The following is a 19,477-nucleotide window of genomic DNA, read 5'->3' on the forward strand; positions in this document are numbered from 1 at the left end:
GCTTGAATGGTAAATGTATTTACTGAATACATTATCCCAGGTGAGCCAACAACATTGGCCCAATGTACTGGTTGAATTAAATTTGTCCAGCTCACCCACTGAGTGTTAAAGGGAATGACAGCCATGCACATCCATCTCGATACATCCCATGATGTGTACATACATCTCCCAGCCAGCCCCACAAGAGCACATGCAGACCCATGCAGCCAAACCTGCTCTGTGGTACTATCACCTTCCCACTCCAGTCAGGTATTACTCCCCCTCAAAAGCAGTAGGACAGTGACTTTCAGGTGACCCTTTCTGTCCTGCTTTCAGCTGTGAGCGCCCTTTCCCCAGAGCTGTTGTTTTCATTCCATCAAAGGTTAAGTCCCTTCATCCAGCCCGTTTGTCTTTGTCTCCCAGTCGTTTGATGTGTTAGATGATAGCCTATGGTGTGTAAATAATGTATATACAGTGAGAAAAGAATTCAGTATTGAGGTGTTTGAGATATGGAGCTGTTAACAACTTCTAGTCATCCAACATCTGTGATTTATGTGCCATTTTCTGTAAAAATATGAACAAGAATAAAACTAAACGGGAATACTGTGTATAAGTCCAGTCACTAATGTTCAAGGGCAGTCAATTCACCCAAAACAGAGGGACCTGGATGTCAGACTATGGCCAGAGAGAGGTGGGAGCTCCAAAATTTTGCAGAGATGTCTGCACCTTCCTCCCCACCCAGTCACGGAGATCACAGGATTGCAGGATCACAGGATGTCAGAGTTGGAAGGCACCCAAAGAAATCATTGAGTCCAACCCCCTTGCCAGTGCAGGACCATGCTCAGGTCACACAAGAACACATCTAGATGGGCCTTGAAAGTCTCCAGAGAAGGAGACTCCACAGCCTCTCTGGGGAGCCTGTGCCAGTGCTCTGTGACACTTACAGTAAAGAATATCCCCCTTGTGTCGAGATGGAACTTCCTGTGCTGCAGCTCACATCCATTGCTCCTTGTCCTGTATCAGGGAGCAAGAGAGCAGAGCCTGTCCCCCACCTCCTGACCCCCAGCCCTCAGATATTTATAAACATTTATTAAATCCCCTCTTGGTCTTCTCTTCTCCAGACTAAAAAGCCCCAGGTCACTCAGCCTCTCCTCATGAGGCAGTGCTCCAGTTCCCTAATCATCCTCGTAGCCCTCTGCTGGACCCTCTCCAGCAGATCCCTGTCTGTCTTCAACTGGGAAGCCCCAAACTGAATACAGTACTCAAGATGGGGTCTCACCAGGGCAGAGTATAGGGGGAGGAGAACCTCCCTTGATCTGCTGGACACAGTCTTCCTAATATACTCCAGGATCCCATTGGCCTTCTTGGCCACAAGGGCACATTGCTGTCCCAGGGACAACTTGTTAGCCACCAGCACTCCCAGGTCCCTCTCCACAGGGCTGCTCTCCAGCAGATCACCAACCTGTAGTGGTGCAGTTTATTATTCCTTCCCAGGTGCAGGACTCTGCACTTGTCCTTGTTGAACCTCATTTGATTCCTCTGTGCCCAGCTCTCCAGTCTGTTCAGGCCTTGCTGGATGGCCACACAGCCTTCAGCTCTATCAGCCAAGCCTCCCAGCTTGGTGTCATCAGCAAACTTGCTGAGCAGACTCTGTCTGTCTGTCTGTCACCTCATCAATGTCATTGATGAAGATGTTGAACAGGACTGGACCCAGCACTGATCTCTGGGGGACTCCACTGGTTACAGCTCTCCAGCTGGACCTGACACCATTGATCACCACTCTTTGAACTCTATCATGTAACCAGTTCCTAATCCACCTCACTGTCTGCTCTTCCAGCCCACACTTCCTGAGCTTGCTCACTAGAATATCATGGGAGATGGTGTCAAAGGTCTTGCTAAGGTCAAGGTAGACTACATCCACTGGTCTCCCTGAGTCTACCCATTCAGTTATGTCATCATAGAATGCTATCAGGTTAGTCAAGCATGACTTCCCCTTGGTAAATCCATGCTGACTACTCCTGATAACCTTCTTCTCTTCTAAGTGCCAAGGGGAAAGAATATGGGACATCATTGGAAAAACAGTGAGAGGAGGCAAGTTCTGCTTTCCCCAATAAAACAGAGGGTCAAAAGCCCTCAATAGTGTTCCTTGTGCATTGCAGTAGCTATGAAGGTAGCAAAAGGACAGATGCTTAGCCCTGGGAGGCACATTACTCTTACTCCTGCTCTGCTTTTCAGCAAGACTCTAGCCCAGGACCACTGCCAACAGACAAGCAACTCCTCCAAAGCAAAGCCCAGAAAGAAAAGCTGCAGCAGTCTGGTTAACAAATACCAACACTTCTCTGTAAACATTGCTGGGAAACAAGCCCCAGGTTTTAATACAAATACCTTCCTTTGACCTGTAACCCTGTGTCGTAAGGAAAGCGCAGACATGCCCCTTCTGAGCCAGCTTTCTTCTCCCCTTACATTGCCTCCCTTGGCTCCTACTCAAAGGCACAACCTCCAATAGAGCCATGGGAGCAGAATTCTGTTTTGCAGAACTCTGTATCAAACAGACAGAGGTCCCAGTGACACACAGAGGGCAGAAGGGGAGGCTGCATCCTAGCCTTGCACCACTGCATTCCGGACAAGCTGGGGTTCCTGTGGCCATTGCTTCTACAAGCCCCATGAAGCAGCACCTTCTCTCTGGGCAGCCTAACAGCTCAGCCCTTTTCCCCATGTAAAGCAGGGATGTGGGAGAAGTGGGCTGGGAGAAGAATGGCATAGATGTGTCTGCTTCTGGCAGAACCCCCCAATCATGAATCCATATTTGGCGGTGCCCATCAGCAAAATCCAGAAGTGGTCTTGTGGGTGAATTCCTTATTGACAGCTGCTGGCTTGGCAGCTCCACGTCTGCTCTCCAGAGCTCTCAGATGCATGTGCAGGTTCTGCAGCTGGCCAGACCAGGTCACGTTATTCAGCATCCTTCCCCGGCTGGGAGCCGCTTCATCTTCTCGCATCGACTGAGCTCCCATCTTCCCTCCCCATGAAGCTTCAAAATCCAGCTGTGGAACTGCAATTCAATAACACAATGACTGAGAGAAGTCTCTATGAGAGCATGTCCTCCCACAGCAAGGCTCTTGAGCCTCAGCCAATTTTTCTGTTTGCCAGGCACCCTGTCTACCTCCCCTGTCTTGCCACCACCAGGAAGGCATGGAGCAGTCTCATCATCTCACCTTTTCCAGGCTGGTCCTGTGTCCCACACTGATCAGTGTCATGCCTAGCTGAAGGCACACACGGTACAGTTCATGCTCCACCTCTTCTGTCAGGGCACTGGTGGCTTCATCTAGCACTGAGAGAAAAGTTGTAAGCCCCACAGCCATCTCCCCCTAGGCAAAAGAACAGCAACTACCTAGGACGCTCACTAATTAACCAGTGTTCACCAAGAGCAGCTGCAGAAGACAAGTGAGGAGAAGCCTAAGGACTCTGATGTTCTGCTGGCACAGCTGCTGTCAAACAAGTGGGAAAGCTGCCCTTACACACAAGACCACAAATCCACCTAAATAGTGCTGTTCACTTCATTCCTCTCCCTCAATAGCTGCCAGCCATTGCCTTGTCCTCACCATTGTGAAAGCCAAGACATAACCCTCTCAAGGCAGGCCATGAACCAGAGTGCTGAGCAGCAGTCTGTGTCCACCTCCAGCCCAGATCCCACCTGGAGTATCCAGGATGGCCTGAGGTACCTTTCTGTCAGTTAAATGTAAATACTACAGGTCTGGAGCAGATAAATTCAAAGTGGTTCACATAATTTCTACAGCTTCCACTTTGCAAGCTGCAGGTTCCTTCTGCTCAGGCAGTACTGAGCTGTGCAACAGACTTCAGGGGAAGAGAGGTACTCACTCGTGGCTACTTGCTACTCACACCATCTCTGTTCACCTACACCAGCCCTCATCACAAGGCCTCCAAGAGAGCCACCCCCCAACCTCAGCAGTCACCAGCAATCCATCATAGAATGATCTGGGTTGGAAGGTTACCTAGTCCAACCTCCTCTGCAGTCAGCATCCTCAACTAGATCAGGCTGCCCAGAGCCCTATCGAGCCTCACTTTGAATACCTCCAGGGATGGGGCCTCAACTACCTCCCTGGGTAACCTGTTCCACTACCCTCATAGTAAAGAACTTGTTCCTAACATCCAATCTAAATATGCTCTTCCCTAGTTTGAAACCACTGCTCCTTGTCCTGTCACTATAGGCCTTTGTAAACAGTCTCTCTCCATTCTTCTTGTAGCCCCCTTCAGGTACTGGAAGGCTACTATTAGGTCTCCCTGGAGCCTCCTCTTCTCCAGGCTGAACAACCCCAGCTCCTTCAGGCTGTCCTCACACAAGAGGTGTTCCAACCCCCTGATCATTTTTGTGGTTCTCCTCTGGACCCACTCCATCAGGTCCATGTCCTTCCTATATTGAGAGCTCCATCTTCATGACTTCCACCCTTTATATTCATTAGAGATCCCCTCTTAGTCTGCTCTTTTCCAGGCTGACAAGTCCCAGGTCTCTCAGCCTCCACTCCTAAGAGAAGTGCTCCTGTACACTGAGGAGCTTCTTAAGGTGCCACTGGACGTGGACCAAGAACATTAATCACCAGTTCCCTGAGGATGTCTTCTATACAACCTCCTGAGTTACCACCCTCCACACACAACAAAGTTTTCACCTCTGAATCCTCTGTGTGCTGTGCTGTTAAAACAATGGCCAAAACAAAGGACAGTGATAGCAAAGAAGAGATTTGATGAGCTGTTTCTGTACCAGCTTCTCTTTACACCAAAGGCCCTGCCTTCCCCCACCACCTGCCCTCTTTTCTTTTGCAGTCACTCTCTCACCTGCATATTTTGGCTGGAGGTAGAAGAGCCGTGCAAATGAGAGCCTCTGCATCTCCCCTGGGGACAGGATGTCATACCTGCAGCAAGGGGAAGATTCACAAACCTCCCTCAAAAGAAGAGCCCATGGCTACCGATTACCACAGATCCCAGCAAGCAACTGTCCCTGTATGTCCCATGTCTCCCTCCATGCTGGGACTGGCACTAAATCCTTCTGCAGAGTCAGCTTCCTGCAGATCAGCAGGGCTGGTGATTGCTGCCATTGATGCCTTGGATGCAAAGATTTTGCTCCTGCATACTGCCCACTTCCAACAGTGCCCAGCTGCACACAGATGTTCCTAAGTCCAGCAGCAACATGCATCTGCTTAGGAGTCTTCCCCATCCGGAAGGATCACCTGGATTCACGCAGACAGTGAACTTACCAGTTCCAATCCACCTGCTCATCCAGGCCTCCAGCCCTCGCCAGCAAATCAGTCTGTGGAGAGCACAGCAGACTTGTAAATGCAGCCCCTAGCCCTGAGCAGAACCACCCCCTCCTGCTACTCTCTCATTTCCCATTTGAGATGAAGTTTCTCCATATCCCTCCTCCTCTGTCAGTCCCACGGAAAGTCTTGTCCCAGCTACAATGTCCCCACACGTGTCACACTGTGCTGCCACAAACCCTCGTCCCTCCTTCCCCCCGGGTAGCACCAGGAAAGGTGGCAGCAGTGCTACTGGGGACTCACCAGTCCAGCCAGTTCCAGGAATCGCACAATTCTCTCATCATCTGCAGACCCTAGGGGAGAAAGCAGTCAAGCAGAGGCAATGTGTGCTGAGGCCACAGCTGCAAGGAGGAGTCAGTGGGCCAGAAGGGAACGTTAGGAGGATGTTCAGTGTAACTGACTTGACCATTATCTGTGCCAGTTCCTAAGCTTTGGCACAGACAGCTCCCAAGGACTGATCTTCCTCAAAAATGTTAAGCAAGCCTGTGAGCAGCAAGCCAGGAGGTAGGCAAGGCTCCACACATACACCTGAGACTTGGCTCAGGCCATGGGCTCAGACGCACACAGCCAGAACACAAGGATCCAAGCCTCAATTGCCACGGCTCTGCCCACCAGCTGCTCTCTTATGGCTGACTGCCCACCATATGCTGCAAGTGACAGAGTTGACAGAGTCATGGGAGCAGGGCTCTGGTAACAGCCAGCAAAAAAAATCCTACAGAGAATGGGAAAAATCTCAGGGTGATCCAGCCATGCAGCAGGACACATGCTTGAAATGGTAGCCTATAGCTACAGAAGCTGAGTTGAAGGGCTGTGGATTTGCCATAGACCTCTCTGAAGGTGCTGAAGAGCCACAACAGTAGCTGATGGCTGCAGTTACTCTGCAAAACTGTGACTCCCAAGTGTCCGAAGCTTAGACTTGGACATCTTCAAGCTCCAAGAGTCCACATGTGGTCTGGCTTGGAAAGAGGGCAGGGGAGAGGAGTTCCATGTAGCCTGACGTCAAAAGCATGCAAAGTCCCAGGCTATCATTTGAAAAAGAGGAACAGTGAAAGATGGAGGCAGATGGAAAATGAGATGAAGGTAGATATGGCTTGCCCAAAGGCAGGTTGTACCAGACAGAGCAGATGTATCCCAACAGCAAGGTGCCTCGATATATACTGTATGCCTAGCACAACATGCAAAGCATGGTCAGCCTGTCCTCATTGCACAACCACAACACATTCTTATAAAGAGAGTTAGTGCCCTCCCAAAAGGGAGGGATCACAGAGCTGACCTTAACCTGCACTAAGGTAAATGTTCCAGGGAAAAGCAGAAAGCAACAAAAGTGAAATGCAGGAGCACTCTTGATGGGGCACGGTAGGGGAGAAGCTACGCTGGATGCAGGACAGGGAGCTGACACCACAAGGTTGACTAATTGCTGTAAGAGACTTCCACGTACCTGAAGCTGGATAGATCTCCTTCAGGGGATAGATCACCTGTTTAACAGAGCAGAAGCAGCCATGTCAGAGGGAGACAGACACAGTCCATCAGAGATGCAATGATGCTGGCATAAATTCAGGCACAAGGGCAAGAGCAGCCACCGGCATTCTGCCCCTTGCAGGCCTTTCTGAGGCACACAGGTTCACAGAGCATGACTCCAGCTGGGAGCAGTGCTGAGGCCAGAGTAGAGACAGATCCTGGGCTCACCTGCTCACGCAGACTTCCATCAGTGAAGAAGGGGCGCTGTGGCAGGAAGATGACACCCCGGGGCCCAAAGCAAGTCAGCATCTTGATGCTCCCTGAAGAAACACACTCATGGCATGCCTGCAGTGCCAGCCAGCAACTCCTAACCTCCCCCTGGGCAGCCCTGCCTCATGAAGCAGCCAACAAATCCCAGAGAAGGCACATTTGTTACACAGGACAAAACAATGAGAGTCAGAGCAGAGTATGTGATAGACAGGGGGCTACAGTGCATCAGTGACACATTTGTCTTGACAAGTTGGCACTGGTCTCACAACCCCACAATGCCACCTTCCAAACTCAGGGCAGCCCTGGTTCAGAAAGAGAAGGCTGTGGCAAGCATCAGTGCTTACCCCGTGTGCTCTCCCACAGTCCCCCAAGGACCCTCAGGAGAGATGTCTTCCCTGTGCCAGTGTTTCCCACAATCATCACATTGTTTCCTTGTGAGATCCTGAGGCTCAAGTCCTTGATGAGCAGCTTGCCAGAGGATGGCACTTGGAGTGTCACTCGCTCCAGAAGGAAAGCTGTGTCCTTTGGCACTGGATCCTCCCCAGAATGGCTGCTGGGCCACCAAGACAAAAGAGAGGAGATCTGTGGGTAAGCAATCATGCTAAGACCAGGCACCTTAGACTTCCTGTGTCACTGTGACAGCAGCCCTGTCCCACGTGTCCCAGGAATGACAATGACAGTGAGCACTGCCTGCTCCAACCAGCTGCATGCAACATTCTGCAGCCTGGCCAACACCAAGGGCCACCTCCACTCACAACAGCCTTGCACTCTGGTATGTAAGCTGCAGGCCAGCCAGTTACTGAGAGGAGACTCACCCATCCAAATCCCAGCTAGCTTTAGCTTCTGAGTAATTATTGGGTTTTTTGCTGCCAAGGCTCAGCAAGGTCTCCTGCAGTTCACCAATCCTAGACAAACAAGAGGTTGCAGGAGCACAAGTGACCCAGCAGAACTCTAGCAGCCTTCTCACAGTATCTAAACTCGTCTGTGCTTGTCCTGCACTTCCCTTTCCTGCAGAGCAGCTCACCTGTGTGTGTAGCCTGCTACATCAGTCACAGTGCTGGAGAGATCTATGAGCTGGCTGAAGCAGCCGATGAGGTAGATGGAAACAAAGGCATTCTGGAGAGAAATCACATGCCAGAGCAAGGGTCAGCACTGAGCTGAGGCACTGCTCCTTCCTCTGTGACTGCAAGGAAGGCAGTCAAGGAGTCCAGACATTTGGCCACATCAGCAGCCCCAGCAAGCTGAAGGAGTGGAGAAGTGACCCAGGGAAGTGGCAGTGAAGACCATATTTGGATGATGCAGGGCTTCCCTGCTCAGCACGGCAGCTTTTGCAAGGTGGACACATCTCCTGCCACCCAGGGATGGTGTCTGCAAAGTGCCTGCAGGCCAGTGTGGAACTCAGCATGCCTGCCTCATCCAAGCCAAGTAGATCCATGCTACCAGCAGTGCCACAGCACCATACATGGCCCAGAGCAGGGTGCCTCAGCCTGCAGTGTCCACTTTGCTATTTTTGGCTTTGCACTCTTGATCACCAGCCAGTTTTGAGTATCTGGGAATGAGTCAGGTCAGAAAAGCGAATGCAAGCCAGCTCAGTTTTGCAGGTGGCCAGGCTCACTGCAGGCAGCAGCCCAGGTCACAGCCTGCACCACTGTATGGATCCATTCCCAACCCACACCACTGAAAGCCAGAGGCTTTACAGCCTTCTGGGTTTTCTTAGATGCAGAGGTCTGAGCTAGGAAACAGTTAGGTAGATGTGTCCTTGACAGCTCTCACTCCCAGGTTAATCATATACCAGCTGCCTCCAAGCTCCCATTTCCGTGCCATCATGGGCAGGGGCACTTTAACCTACAGGTCATTTGCTGCAGGTTACCCAGACCCAACACCACCAGCCCCAAATGCAATCTCTACCTTCTGTGCTCACTCACCCTCTGCAGGGAGGTCTGGGAGATCACCCTTAGCTCACCTTGCTGACAAGAGCACTGAGCTCTGTTGGACTCAGGTCACCATAGACCCCAGAGAAGATTGGAATGGCAATAACCACATAGCTCAGGATGCTGCCCAGGTAGTCAAAGGTGTTGATTCCAACTGGACAGAAGCACATTGAGAGAAGACAATGAGTTAGGGTGAGAACCTCTGTCCCAGTCAGACTCAAATGCCCAGTCAGAAGACCCACGGTCTTGCCTGAGTCCTTCACAAGCACCAGAGCAGCCAAACCCATTTCACAGACTACAAGCACTAGAGTGAAATTCATCTGCCAAGCAAAGAGCACTTAGGGCCAGGTGCCTGAACAGAGAAACATCATCTGGGCACACAAGCTCTGGAACCATCCTGGAGCAAAAGCCACTTTGCTTGCTTGCTTCTACTCTTCAGGGGCCTGCCTGACTCGCAAGAAGCAGGAGGAAGGGCAGAAATGAAACTCTGAGGGTAAAGAGTTGGCCACAAAGTTTGCCTGGGAGCACAGGACAGGCAGAAACTTAAGTCTCCAAACTCCCAGAGAAGTGCCTGCATAAAGGGCCTCTACCTCCCTTATGTTACTCAGAAGCTCACTGTGCTGCTGAGATGAAGAGCTGTCTTACTAGCAGTCATTCAACACCCAAACCTGCACTCAGTGGCAACGGGAGAAGGGAGATTTTGGGGCAACAACTATGCTCAAGAGACAGGCTCTACAGGAAAGAACAGCTTCCAACAACATACACAGAGTTTTCTCTTTCCCCTCTTGGTTGTTGAACATCTGCCCCTGAAAAAAGCATAGATTCTGCAGATTCTCCTTCTGGGGCTTGTATTCTCTGACTCAGCAGGGTCCTCCACACCTTTGCTCTCTACAAGGCTTTTTCAAAACAAGATTCCCATGTAGGGACTGCAGCACTCTGCTCACCCTCAGGACTTTCATGCATCAGCATGAGGCAAGAGAGCAAAACCCAGCACTGGCTCTCTAGGAGTAGGATTCTCAAGCCCATGAGCCATCATGATGGAGCTACCACAGCCCCCTTCCACCCCTCAAACCCCCCCACTCACTGTATAGCCACAGCTCCTTGCCTATCAGCTCCCTCTGGGTCTGCAGCAAGCTCTGCAGCCTCCGGTTTGTGCGCACATGCTCCACTCGCCCAGCCCTGGAAAATAAGATTGCAACATGCCACAGACGTCCTGGGAGCACCTCACTGAGGGCTGAGGCTTGGAAAGGGTCTGGCACCTTAGTCTCCAAGCAACAAGCTCTTTGCTGAGCAAGAACTCAACATCATCCAGAATAGCTTCACCAAGAAACTCTGGCTGAATCAAGCAGCCCTGCAAATCTCTTGGACAGTCCATGGACACTGTTGCTTCATGCAGGGGCATGTGAGGCAAGGCCAGACACTGTCAATGAGGCTCTGGCCTGTGCCAAAGCACATCCAAGGTCACACACACTTTCTAAGCACAGCCTGGCTGGAAGAGAGGAAAAGCACCACTACACAGCTGAAGCCTAAACAGACCGGGCAGAGGTGAGTTCAGAAGGTGACAGCAAGGCAGCACCACCTGTCCCAGTCTGCCTCTTCCTGTTCCTGACCCTGGAGGAATGGGACACGGACAAACTCCAAGCAGGGAAGCCCCCAGTGTGGGCAACTCCATCCCCACAACACCACCTTTCTCAGGGGTACCTCCTGCAGGCACCACGAGATCACCCACTATCCAAGCTAGCAGTGATGCTCCCACAGCCAGTCTGAACCAGCAGCAAGGAGGCACTTCTCAGCTCTAAACCACTACCTTCAGCAATCCTGGCAGCTCCTTCTGCTCCTCTGTAAGGGTTGGCCTGCCCTCAGGTGGTGAAACGCAGAGAGCTCCACATCTTACTCCAAGCTCCCACCTACAGCCATTGCCCTATTACCCAGCACACACCCATGCTCCCGCCACGGTCCACACAACAAGGGAGTCACCAGGAGCTGAGCATGGAGGGCCAAGGTGTGCACACACAAGGGAAAAAAAGGCAAATAAAGGTTTTTGTAGAGCCTCAGTTCTACAGATTCTTGGCTCTTAGGAAAATACATTTTCTTCCTCAAAAATACATCTGGTTAGAACTCAGTTTGGCATTACTGAGGTAACTACTGAGCTTTGCTGCTGAGTATTCCAAAAGGACAAAGTCTTGGACATAAGGAGTTAAAGGCAAGGAAGGGACCTGAGCTATTATTTCTTTCGCTGATGAGGAGAGACTGCTGTATTGATTTTAGCTTTTCTTCCCATTCAATTCATTTTTAAAGTAAGTTTGCTGAAGGCTTAGAAAACAATGAAGTAGAAGGGTGATAGTGCTCAAGTTTTGTTTCTTCCCTTACCAAAACAATGGCCAGGTAGGTGCAAGACCTAACAACTTCTACAAGACAAAGAAGTCCAGCAACCAAAACCAGGCACTCATCATGTGCTCCTTCTCTTGCAGGACTCCAAGAAAGCAAACTTTTTGAAAACTTCCTCTGCTTTTAATTAAGATTCCTACTACGAAAAAACCTGGGTTTGTGCAACCCAATTAAGTTCTACTTTCCCACTAAGTGAAGAACTGTGCTGAAGTAAGACACTGGCAAGAGAGGACTGGTGACCTCCTGCCATGGACCAGGCAGCTCAGCACAAGCTACAGTAAAAGCATGGCCCTTCTCCTAGATCTATCCACTCCTGTGAAACATCTGACATGCTCCAAGCAGCAGCATGAAAGACTCCATGGCATCATGAAGCGAGGAGGCACTGCCAGGCTCCCAGCTGTGTGCTCAGCTGTGGGACAAGTGACGCTGAGCAAACTCAGAGAATGGCAATGTCGTGCTGGGAGGGTCAGGGCACAGACTGACCAGACCGCAAGCAGAGACATGGGTGCCAGGCATTAGCTGGCATAACCACAGAAGACTTGTATGCCAGCAGCAGCAGGATGGGGCCTGAAGCAACCTACAAGTCCCCAGAGGGCTTAATAGCTGCCTTCCAATATGTGAACAGATCCCACAGGAAGGCTGGAGAGTGACTCTTCATAGGGTGTCCAGTGACAGCACAAGAGGGAATGGTTTTAAGCTGATGGAACTGAATCTTAGAAAGAAGTTCTTCAGTATGATGGTGAGATGCTGGAACAGGCTGTCCACAGAGGTTGTGGATGCCTCCTTCCTGGGGGTGTTTAAGGCCAGCTGGGAGGAGGCCTTAAGCAGTTGGGTCTAGTTGATAAGTGTTTCTGCCCATGGCAGGCAGGCTGGAGTAGATGATCTCTAAGGTCCCCTCCAACCTAAGCCATTCTATGATTCTATAAGCCTGACAAGATGCAATGAGACCTCAAGAAATCTTCCAGTTAAGGACACGGCAAACCATCAGCAATGGTCCCTAAGTCAGCATCAAATTTATACCAGGCCTCTGGGATGTCAGAAGGGAGGCAAAGGAAAAGCAGTTGTCTCCAGCTGCTGTGGAATATTTCAGCAGATGATACACAGAATGCAAAAGACAACAGAGCACCAGGGTGGTAGGATGCTGCAGCAGGGTGGAGGGGACAGAAAGTTTCAACTGCATCAACAGGACTTGGGACTCCTCTGGGAAATGTGAATCCAGCAAGATAGCCCTCAGCTGGGAGGAGCATTAAAAGGAAGTAAATAAATGAATGCTACTGACCTGTAGAAAGCAGCTGGTTCCGCATTGACGCGAATCTGCATGTGCTTGAACCTGGACAACCCCAAAAAACACTGTGAGGATTGTGCACAAATGCCAGTGAATTATGAACAAACTTATCTTGCATCTAGGAGGGGCAACTCTTGGCAGAAATTGGATCACAAAAGCATTAGAGACCAAGGCTTAGAACAACATGACATCATTCTGGGCCAGCTTGGTGGTTCATTTGGTATCTTGCACTCTGCACATCTCAGCCCTTAGGCTTCTCATTTGCTATCCCAGTATTTCTATTTCCACCACAACAAACTGCCCTGCTCTTGGCCTCCTGTTTCTGCAGATGTTCCTGGATGCCCTGAGCCACAGGGAAGCTGTGAAGCCCCTGCTACACAGTTAACCAACCATGCAGGGGAAGGGGAGGTGAGCTACAGAACATATGGAATGACTATGCTGGTTTGGGAACTTCATGAAGATGGTAGTGAAACAGAAACATGGTATCTGTCTGTAGATGCAGTTTGCTTCAAGTGCAGTTTTCTTCAATCGGTCCTGCTCTGGCATGGGGGTTAGACTCAGTGATCTCCACAGATCCCTTCCAACCCCTAACATCCTATGAACACATCCAACCACCTAGCAGAGGCACCAGCAAGAGTAAGGACCACGCAATTGGTCCAAAAACTGAACTGGGACAGAACTAAAAGCACTGTCTGCTATGACACAGGGCAGTGAAACGGATGGCAAAGGGCTCAATGCATGGATTTTGGGAGAGCACTGCACAAGATTTCTCTGAGTGCAGATAAAGTTGTGAACAAGAGAAGTAGCTGCATACTGAATGGGGACAACAGCAGCTTTCCCAGGAGCTGCCAAGATGTAGAGAAAACGCTGCTCTGCTGTGACTCACCTGAAATCTCCCTCCAGTTTTTCCTGCTGCACAAGTTTAGACACAATTGGGCTCATCAGCACCTTGTTTACAATCGTTCCAATGACGAAATACCCAAAGATGCTAACTGGACCTAGCCAGCCTGTGCTAGAGGAGGAGAAAGAGAGGTAATCTAATAATCCAAGCAAAAGGACAGCTCAGCACCCTTAGGCTCAAGCAGCCAGAATCCTCAACTGTCACCTCTCTTGGCTTTCAGAGGTTTGTGGGCCAGCACTGCACAATGCAGCATTCCGGAGGCTGCAGAGGCCACTCACACACAAGTACAAGCATGCATGTGTACTTTCCTGCTTCCTGGCTCCAAAAAACAGCATAGGAAAAAGGGGGGAAAGCAGGGCCAGAATGGGTCCTTACCTGTGGAAGCACTGGTATGTGTAGTAGGCCAGTGTGAAGGGAGAAATGATGAGTTTGCTGGCCATGGAGCTGAGCTGTCTGCAAAATCTCTCCACATCCTGGCTGATGCGCTGGTCCCTGCTCAACACAAAGAGTCACTGACTCTGTCAAAGCCCAGGAGCAAGAACTCTGATAGGACACAAGCCAGGTTGCTTCAAATTGCCTGAGCTTACAACAGCATGCAGGTGAACAACCCTGCACCTGTGACTCCTGTTTCTCCATAGCAGACAATTCCCAAAACCCAGAAAGACCCAGAAAAGATCCTTCCTGGCTCCCAGGAACAATAGATCCTGCTGTTACTTTCACCCTATTTCTTTTGACAACACTATCCAACTCTTCTGTGCCAAAGGTTTCTGTATCCTTGACCTTTACTCCTCTTGTGGACCCATCCTGTGCTACCAAAACCCCTTAGTACTGGTGCTGCATCTCAGGCATCAGCGTTGCCAGGACTGGCTAGGGCACAGGCCAGGCTTCCACGAGCTACTGGATATTTGCACTTCTATCAAAGCCACCCTTACACAGTAGCTTGTCCCTTTGTTCTGTTGGAGTACCTTCTGGTCCCTTTGCTGCAAGGAAGAAAGTGCTTCCACCCACCCCCATCCCACTGCTGAGCAGGAGCTGCACTTGGGGTAGCTAGAAAGGATTTCAGCATATTCACTCTCAGGACCTTGTCTGTCCAGAATATGTGGATCACAGCTTCAGTCTGACATGCTCAGCACAGATGAAAAGGCCATGACTGAGAAGGCTGGACTCTACTGCTTAGACATCAGTGCAGATACAACCACAAGGACACTGATCTTTCAACTACTTTGCAGTAGTGGCAACGCAATGGATTCAATTTTGGGGCAGCTCTCACCCTGGCTTTACAGTCATAACTGTTCCCCTTCCTCAGACTGTAATTGCTCCCATAAAGTTTTCATTTAAGTCATGCTATTGACTCATGGCAGGATATTGCCTTTTATGAGCTATTAACCAACATGATAACATATAAACATCAACTCAAGTGCCGTCCTAGGAGCTGCAAATGTTTGCATGCCACTCAGAACCCACTCTTCATTCCTTCTATGTGGGTAACACCACACATGTGACCCTCAGTTCAGCTTGCACTGCATGTTGGGAGGTCACTTCATCCCTTTAGTTCATTCTCTAAATACCCAGTGCAGGGAAAAGAATTCTCATTGAGGAACTTCAAGATAAAAAGAACAAAATTGGATGGTTGAGCAGAAGCACGGTGGTAATGGAAAATACTCCAGAGCAATCCCACCCATTCAGCCTGGTGAGGTCAGGAGAGCTGGCTCTCTCACTGCGGGGCAGGCTGACCCACGTATCTCATGCACTTCACTGTATAATGTGAACATGCTTCCTGGTTAAAAATAAACCTGAGAAGGAGAGTCATGTGGTGAGTGGCCTCTGTTCTCCATCCCCATCTTCCCCACCAAAGGGATGAGACAGGCATACAGGAGCTTCTGCCTATGGTCAATGTGCTACACTGCCTGGGAAGTGCTGTATGCCTTGGTGACAGCACTGGCTTTTGAACTTCTCCTTGCAACTCCAAACCACTGCAAAATGCATCAGAAAGGAACATCCAACACAGGTGTGAATAATCTCAATGGTGGCTGGAAAGTGTGTAAGCATCACAAAGCTGTGATTTCAGGTTTGACAGCAGGGTTGTTTGACCCAAGCTAAGGATAGCTTGGTGCTACCACTGCAGACAGCTCTTTGTTCTTACTCAGGCTGTCTCCCAGCACTGAGCCAGCAGAAGCAGACAGGGAATGAGTCTGGGCAAAAAACAATGCAAACAAAAGAACACCTGACATATACAGCACAGTTATACAGACTACCCAGATGTACAACAAAGTGACAAGGACAGGGCAGCAGAAGCACAGAGGCTGCTTCAGTTCCTTGAGATCATCCCTATCAGCAATAGTTAGGAGTTCTTGCAAGGCAGTCACTCCTCACCAGGACCAGAGACGTGGTCTTTTCTGGTGTCACCAACATGGGAGACAGCACTAGTATGGTGACCAGACCAGAGATGTTCCCTCCAGAGTAGCAGAGCTTGTGTTCTCAAAACAGCTGTATAAAGCCACACAGTTTAGAAGAAGGTTTCTAGTCCCTAGTTTCTAGTTTTTCATCAAGTATTTAATGACAACTTCCTCAAATACTGGAGGAGGAAAAAAAAGCCTCTACCTCTAACATGATGTCTAATGTAGGAGTTTTATCTCTTCAAGTGGGTAACTATAACAGCAGTGTCCTGTATGGCTGGAAGGCCAGGGTCAGCATGCAGATGTGAGGAATGGAGGTTTTGATCTCAGCTGCACAACCTAGGTAGATCAGTAGCTCTGCAGCAAGTAGGACAATGCACAAAGCAAACTGGAAGCAGATCTTGGGGCGTGCTGGCATAAGCCTTATTTCAAGTAACTCCTGACATTTCCTTCCTTTGAACAGGAAAGGGGAAATGCAGCCCTCATACAGTGCAAAACAAAGCCCTTCCTGGACATGGCTTCCACAGGCTAACAAAACTGTGTTCAGATAGAGTGTCTGGTGAAGGTCAGACAGAACAACAGGGATCATCCCAATGTGCCAGCTGTGTGAAGGCAGGAAGAAGTGCTGACTCCACACAGGCCCTTTGCAACATCAACTGAGTGTCAAGGGTTGCATTTGCAGATAGCATCTTTTATAGCAGCACTGGATCCCTGTTCTGCTGGACCTCCACCTTCCTCACAACAGAAACACCCTACTCCTAAAACCATCACGACCAGCAGTCATGGTATTCCCAGCAACAGGCACCCCCTCCCACCCAGGCTAGGAGAGAGTATTTGTGCCTAGATAGCAAAAGCTTCTAGGGTTCAAGTCTCTACCCACAGACAAACAAAAGTCAAGCAGAAGCACGGAGCCCAGGAGAAGCCAAGCAAGAGGCTGAAGGAAGCCGCAGGAACCTACGGGTTATCAATGTCCTCACGCAGCACATGCAGGTTGTAGTAGACCTGGCCTTGGAAGTAGCAGCTGTGGAGGTATTCAGTGAGAGACTTCCTCCAGGTCACATACATCATGTTGCAGATAAACTGATCGAAGCTTTTTAGCTGAAAGGAGGGCAAGTAAGACAGATGAAATAAAACCGGCTTGTACTAGTGATGCGCCTCCCCGCCCCCCCAGCTACCTCATGGGACAAGGGCAGACCTAGATCTTTCATCACCAAGATCGTGCTGGGAGCCACGGGCAGCTTTCCCTTCCCCTCCCAAACCACGGGAGCCTCTAGCCTGTCTTACCGTGGAGTTCACTACGATCAGAGTTAGGGCAATGGCAGTCAGCGTTTTGAACCCGGAGAAGTCCTTGTTGCCTAGGACCTCATAGTACTGGCTGGGGATGACACCGACCTGGTAAATAATCAGTTGCTCTGGAAGAAAGAGGCAAGTATGCGAAGTAGGTGACGAACAGCGATGCCACAGCAAAGGGCAGGGGTGGGAGCACAGGGGAACGGGCAGCAGAGCCCCCAGGCTCACCCAGCAAGGCGACGCAAAGCAGCGTCAGGAACATCAGGGCGCTCGGGGAGGGCCACTCGGGGAAAATCACGGCCTGAAGCCGCAGGAACCGCCGCAGGAACAGTCTGTCCAGCCGGGGTCCAGGCCTGCCACGGAGAAGACAGAGGGAGCAGCAGTAAACTATCGGAGAAGCTCACCTCCCCTCCCCTCCCCTCTGCCCCGTCGGAATCGGCAACCCCGAGGCCGTCCCTCATGCACTCCCGGTCCTGCGCCCCTCTCCTCACCGGCCGCTGGCCCCGGCGCTCCCCACCCTGGCGCTGCCTCCCGCCATCAGCGCGCGGCGGGACGCGGCGGGACACGGCACGACCCGCCCGGGAGAGGTCCCGCCCCCGAGGGCGCTGCGGGATGAATATTCATCACCTCTCCTCGCCCGGCATGGGCCCGGGCACCGCGGCCGCCGCCGCTCCGCCGAGCGCTTCCGGGGGCAGCGTCACCACCGAGAGCCCGACGAGGCTCCGCCTCTCCCGCGGGCACCGAGCGTGAGCGCCCCCTGGCGAGGTGCCGCGCTGCCTGCAGGACGCAGCGCCCCCTGGCGGACGTGGGCGAGGGGAGGAGCGGCCAGCTGCGCCTGGTTCCGCCACCTCCGTACGGACTCGCGGCTTGTGTCCCTCATTGCCTGCTCACCGCCCGTCTGCGCACGTAGCCGGCTCGCTGACCGAGCTGCGGTGTCCCGATCGCGGTAGAGGTCCTGAGCCCCCGTGGCTTGGCAGGGCCATGGCTGCTGGGCAGCCCCCAGGGACGAGCCGTGTCCTGGCAGCCCCAAGGCAGCAATGAGGAATTGCCGCCGCCTCTCCTGAGCAAGGAGCTGGATAAGCGTGAGCTGCTCCCTCGGGGACCCCAGAGGCTGAGCGACAGCCCCCGTGGGCAGCTCGCACTGCCCTCTTGTTTCAGAGTACATGGGAAAGGAGGAGCGGAGTTGATTCCTGCCCGTTCAGGTTAGTTTGAGGTGGGCAGTGAAGTTTCAGGTTGCTTTGAAAGGACATGCAGCATGCGAGTGCCGCCGTCTGCAGGGGGTCGCTCAAGCCGGGACCTCAGGATGAGGCAGCGATTCCCAGCGTGACGGTGAATGGTAGCGAGTGCTGCCTGCCCTCCTGCGCGAACCGGGCTGTACGAAAGCCGAGGTGGAGAGGGTAGGGAGGGACTTCACAAGAGCATCGATGGGCTGTGGCAGTGAAGTGACCCCCTCTGGCTCCTCAGTGATCTCAATTCCAGATTTGGGTAGTCATCCAAACTCTGGGTTATTAAATGTTTCAGGACAAGTAAATCTCCGGGCAAGACCCATGATAAGAGACAAGGGATCCTAAGAAATGGAGGCACTTCCTTCCTCATGCGTCTCTTAGATCTACTGTCCTGTTGATGCCATTTCTTCTGTAGAGCTTTTAGGCTTCTGCACATAAGCCATGGGGTCCTCTTCCCATACACCAAGTAGCTTCATTCTCCTGCCAGTCCCCTGCCTCACAGTTGTATTTCTCTTTCCTCATCCTCCTTGCCCTGCTTCTGCTACCTGCTTAGGTGTTCAGGCACTTCAAAACACAAAATTAGAGTAGGTGCACTGAAAGAAGATGCATCGGCCCACTTCCTGGGCACATAGTCCCGTTTCTATGCAGTGTCCCTTTCTCTTTCCCCTCATCTCCCTTTTCTCAGCTCTTTTAGTGCTGGAATTCACAATGCTATCAGTCATACCTAAAGGTTAAGCTCCAGAGGCCAGAGATCAGTCCTCTCAAAACCTGAACTCAGTGATGACTAATTTTTGTGTTAAGAGGATTGTTTTTTTCCTCAGCTGTTGCATCAGACCCGGGTGATGGTTGCTCTTGCTCCTCGGCAGCCCCATTCTCTCACGGTACACTATTGCAGCTGTGGCAATCGTGTGTGTCACCTTGTCAGTAGTTTTGCTTCCTCACCTTCCTTCTCCTGCTTCCTCGCAATGGCTTCCTAGCACTGAGAGAATCTGACACAGAGATGAGATGGCCACAACTGTCTATCCC

The 19,477-nt window shown here is 51.2% G+C and overlaps 1 protein-coding gene across 5 annotated transcripts; it reads right to left on the reverse strand.

The window, feature by feature from the left end:
• Positions 1 to 2,314: 2,314 nt before the first annotated feature.
• Positions 2,315 to 17,932, reverse strand: ABCD4 (ATP binding cassette subfamily D member 4). 5 transcript variants are annotated; one of them, XM_064149531.1, is made up of 19 exons: positions 17,853 to 17,932; positions 17,454 to 17,578; positions 17,220 to 17,347; positions 16,894 to 17,033; positions 13,915 to 14,031; positions 13,525 to 13,650; positions 12,633 to 12,683; positions 10,050 to 10,144; positions 8,998 to 9,119; positions 8,059 to 8,150; positions 7,850 to 7,939; positions 7,379 to 7,587; positions 6,993 to 7,084; positions 6,745 to 6,781; positions 5,550 to 5,599; positions 5,247 to 5,299; positions 4,828 to 4,904; positions 3,192 to 3,307; positions 2,315 to 3,028 (listed from the first exon to the last, which is right to left on the reverse strand). In XM_064149531.1, the coding sequence occupies exons 1-19, from the start codon at positions 17,867 to 17,869 to the stop codon at positions 2,933 to 2,935; spliced, it is 1,833 nt and encodes a 610-aa protein (XP_064005601.1). In that variant the 5' UTR covers positions 17,870 to 17,932; the 3' UTR covers positions 2,315 to 2,932. The 5 variants fall into 5 exon arrangements, with proteins under 5 accessions (XP_064005601.1, XP_064005591.1, XP_064005587.1 ...); XM_064149521.1 differs by having other exon boundaries at positions 7,379 to 7,584; positions 17,717 to 17,909; XM_064149517.1 differs by having other exon boundaries at positions 17,717 to 17,909.
• Between the last annotated feature and the right edge of the window lie 1,545 nt (positions 17,933 to 19,477).

This window comes from Pogoniulus pusillus, chromosome 1 (genome assembly GCF_015220805.1).
Source record: "Pogoniulus pusillus isolate bPogPus1 chromosome 1, bPogPus1.pri, whole genome shotgun sequence".
Lineage (NCBI taxonomy): Eukaryota > Metazoa > Chordata > Aves > Piciformes > Lybiidae > Pogoniulus > Pogoniulus pusillus.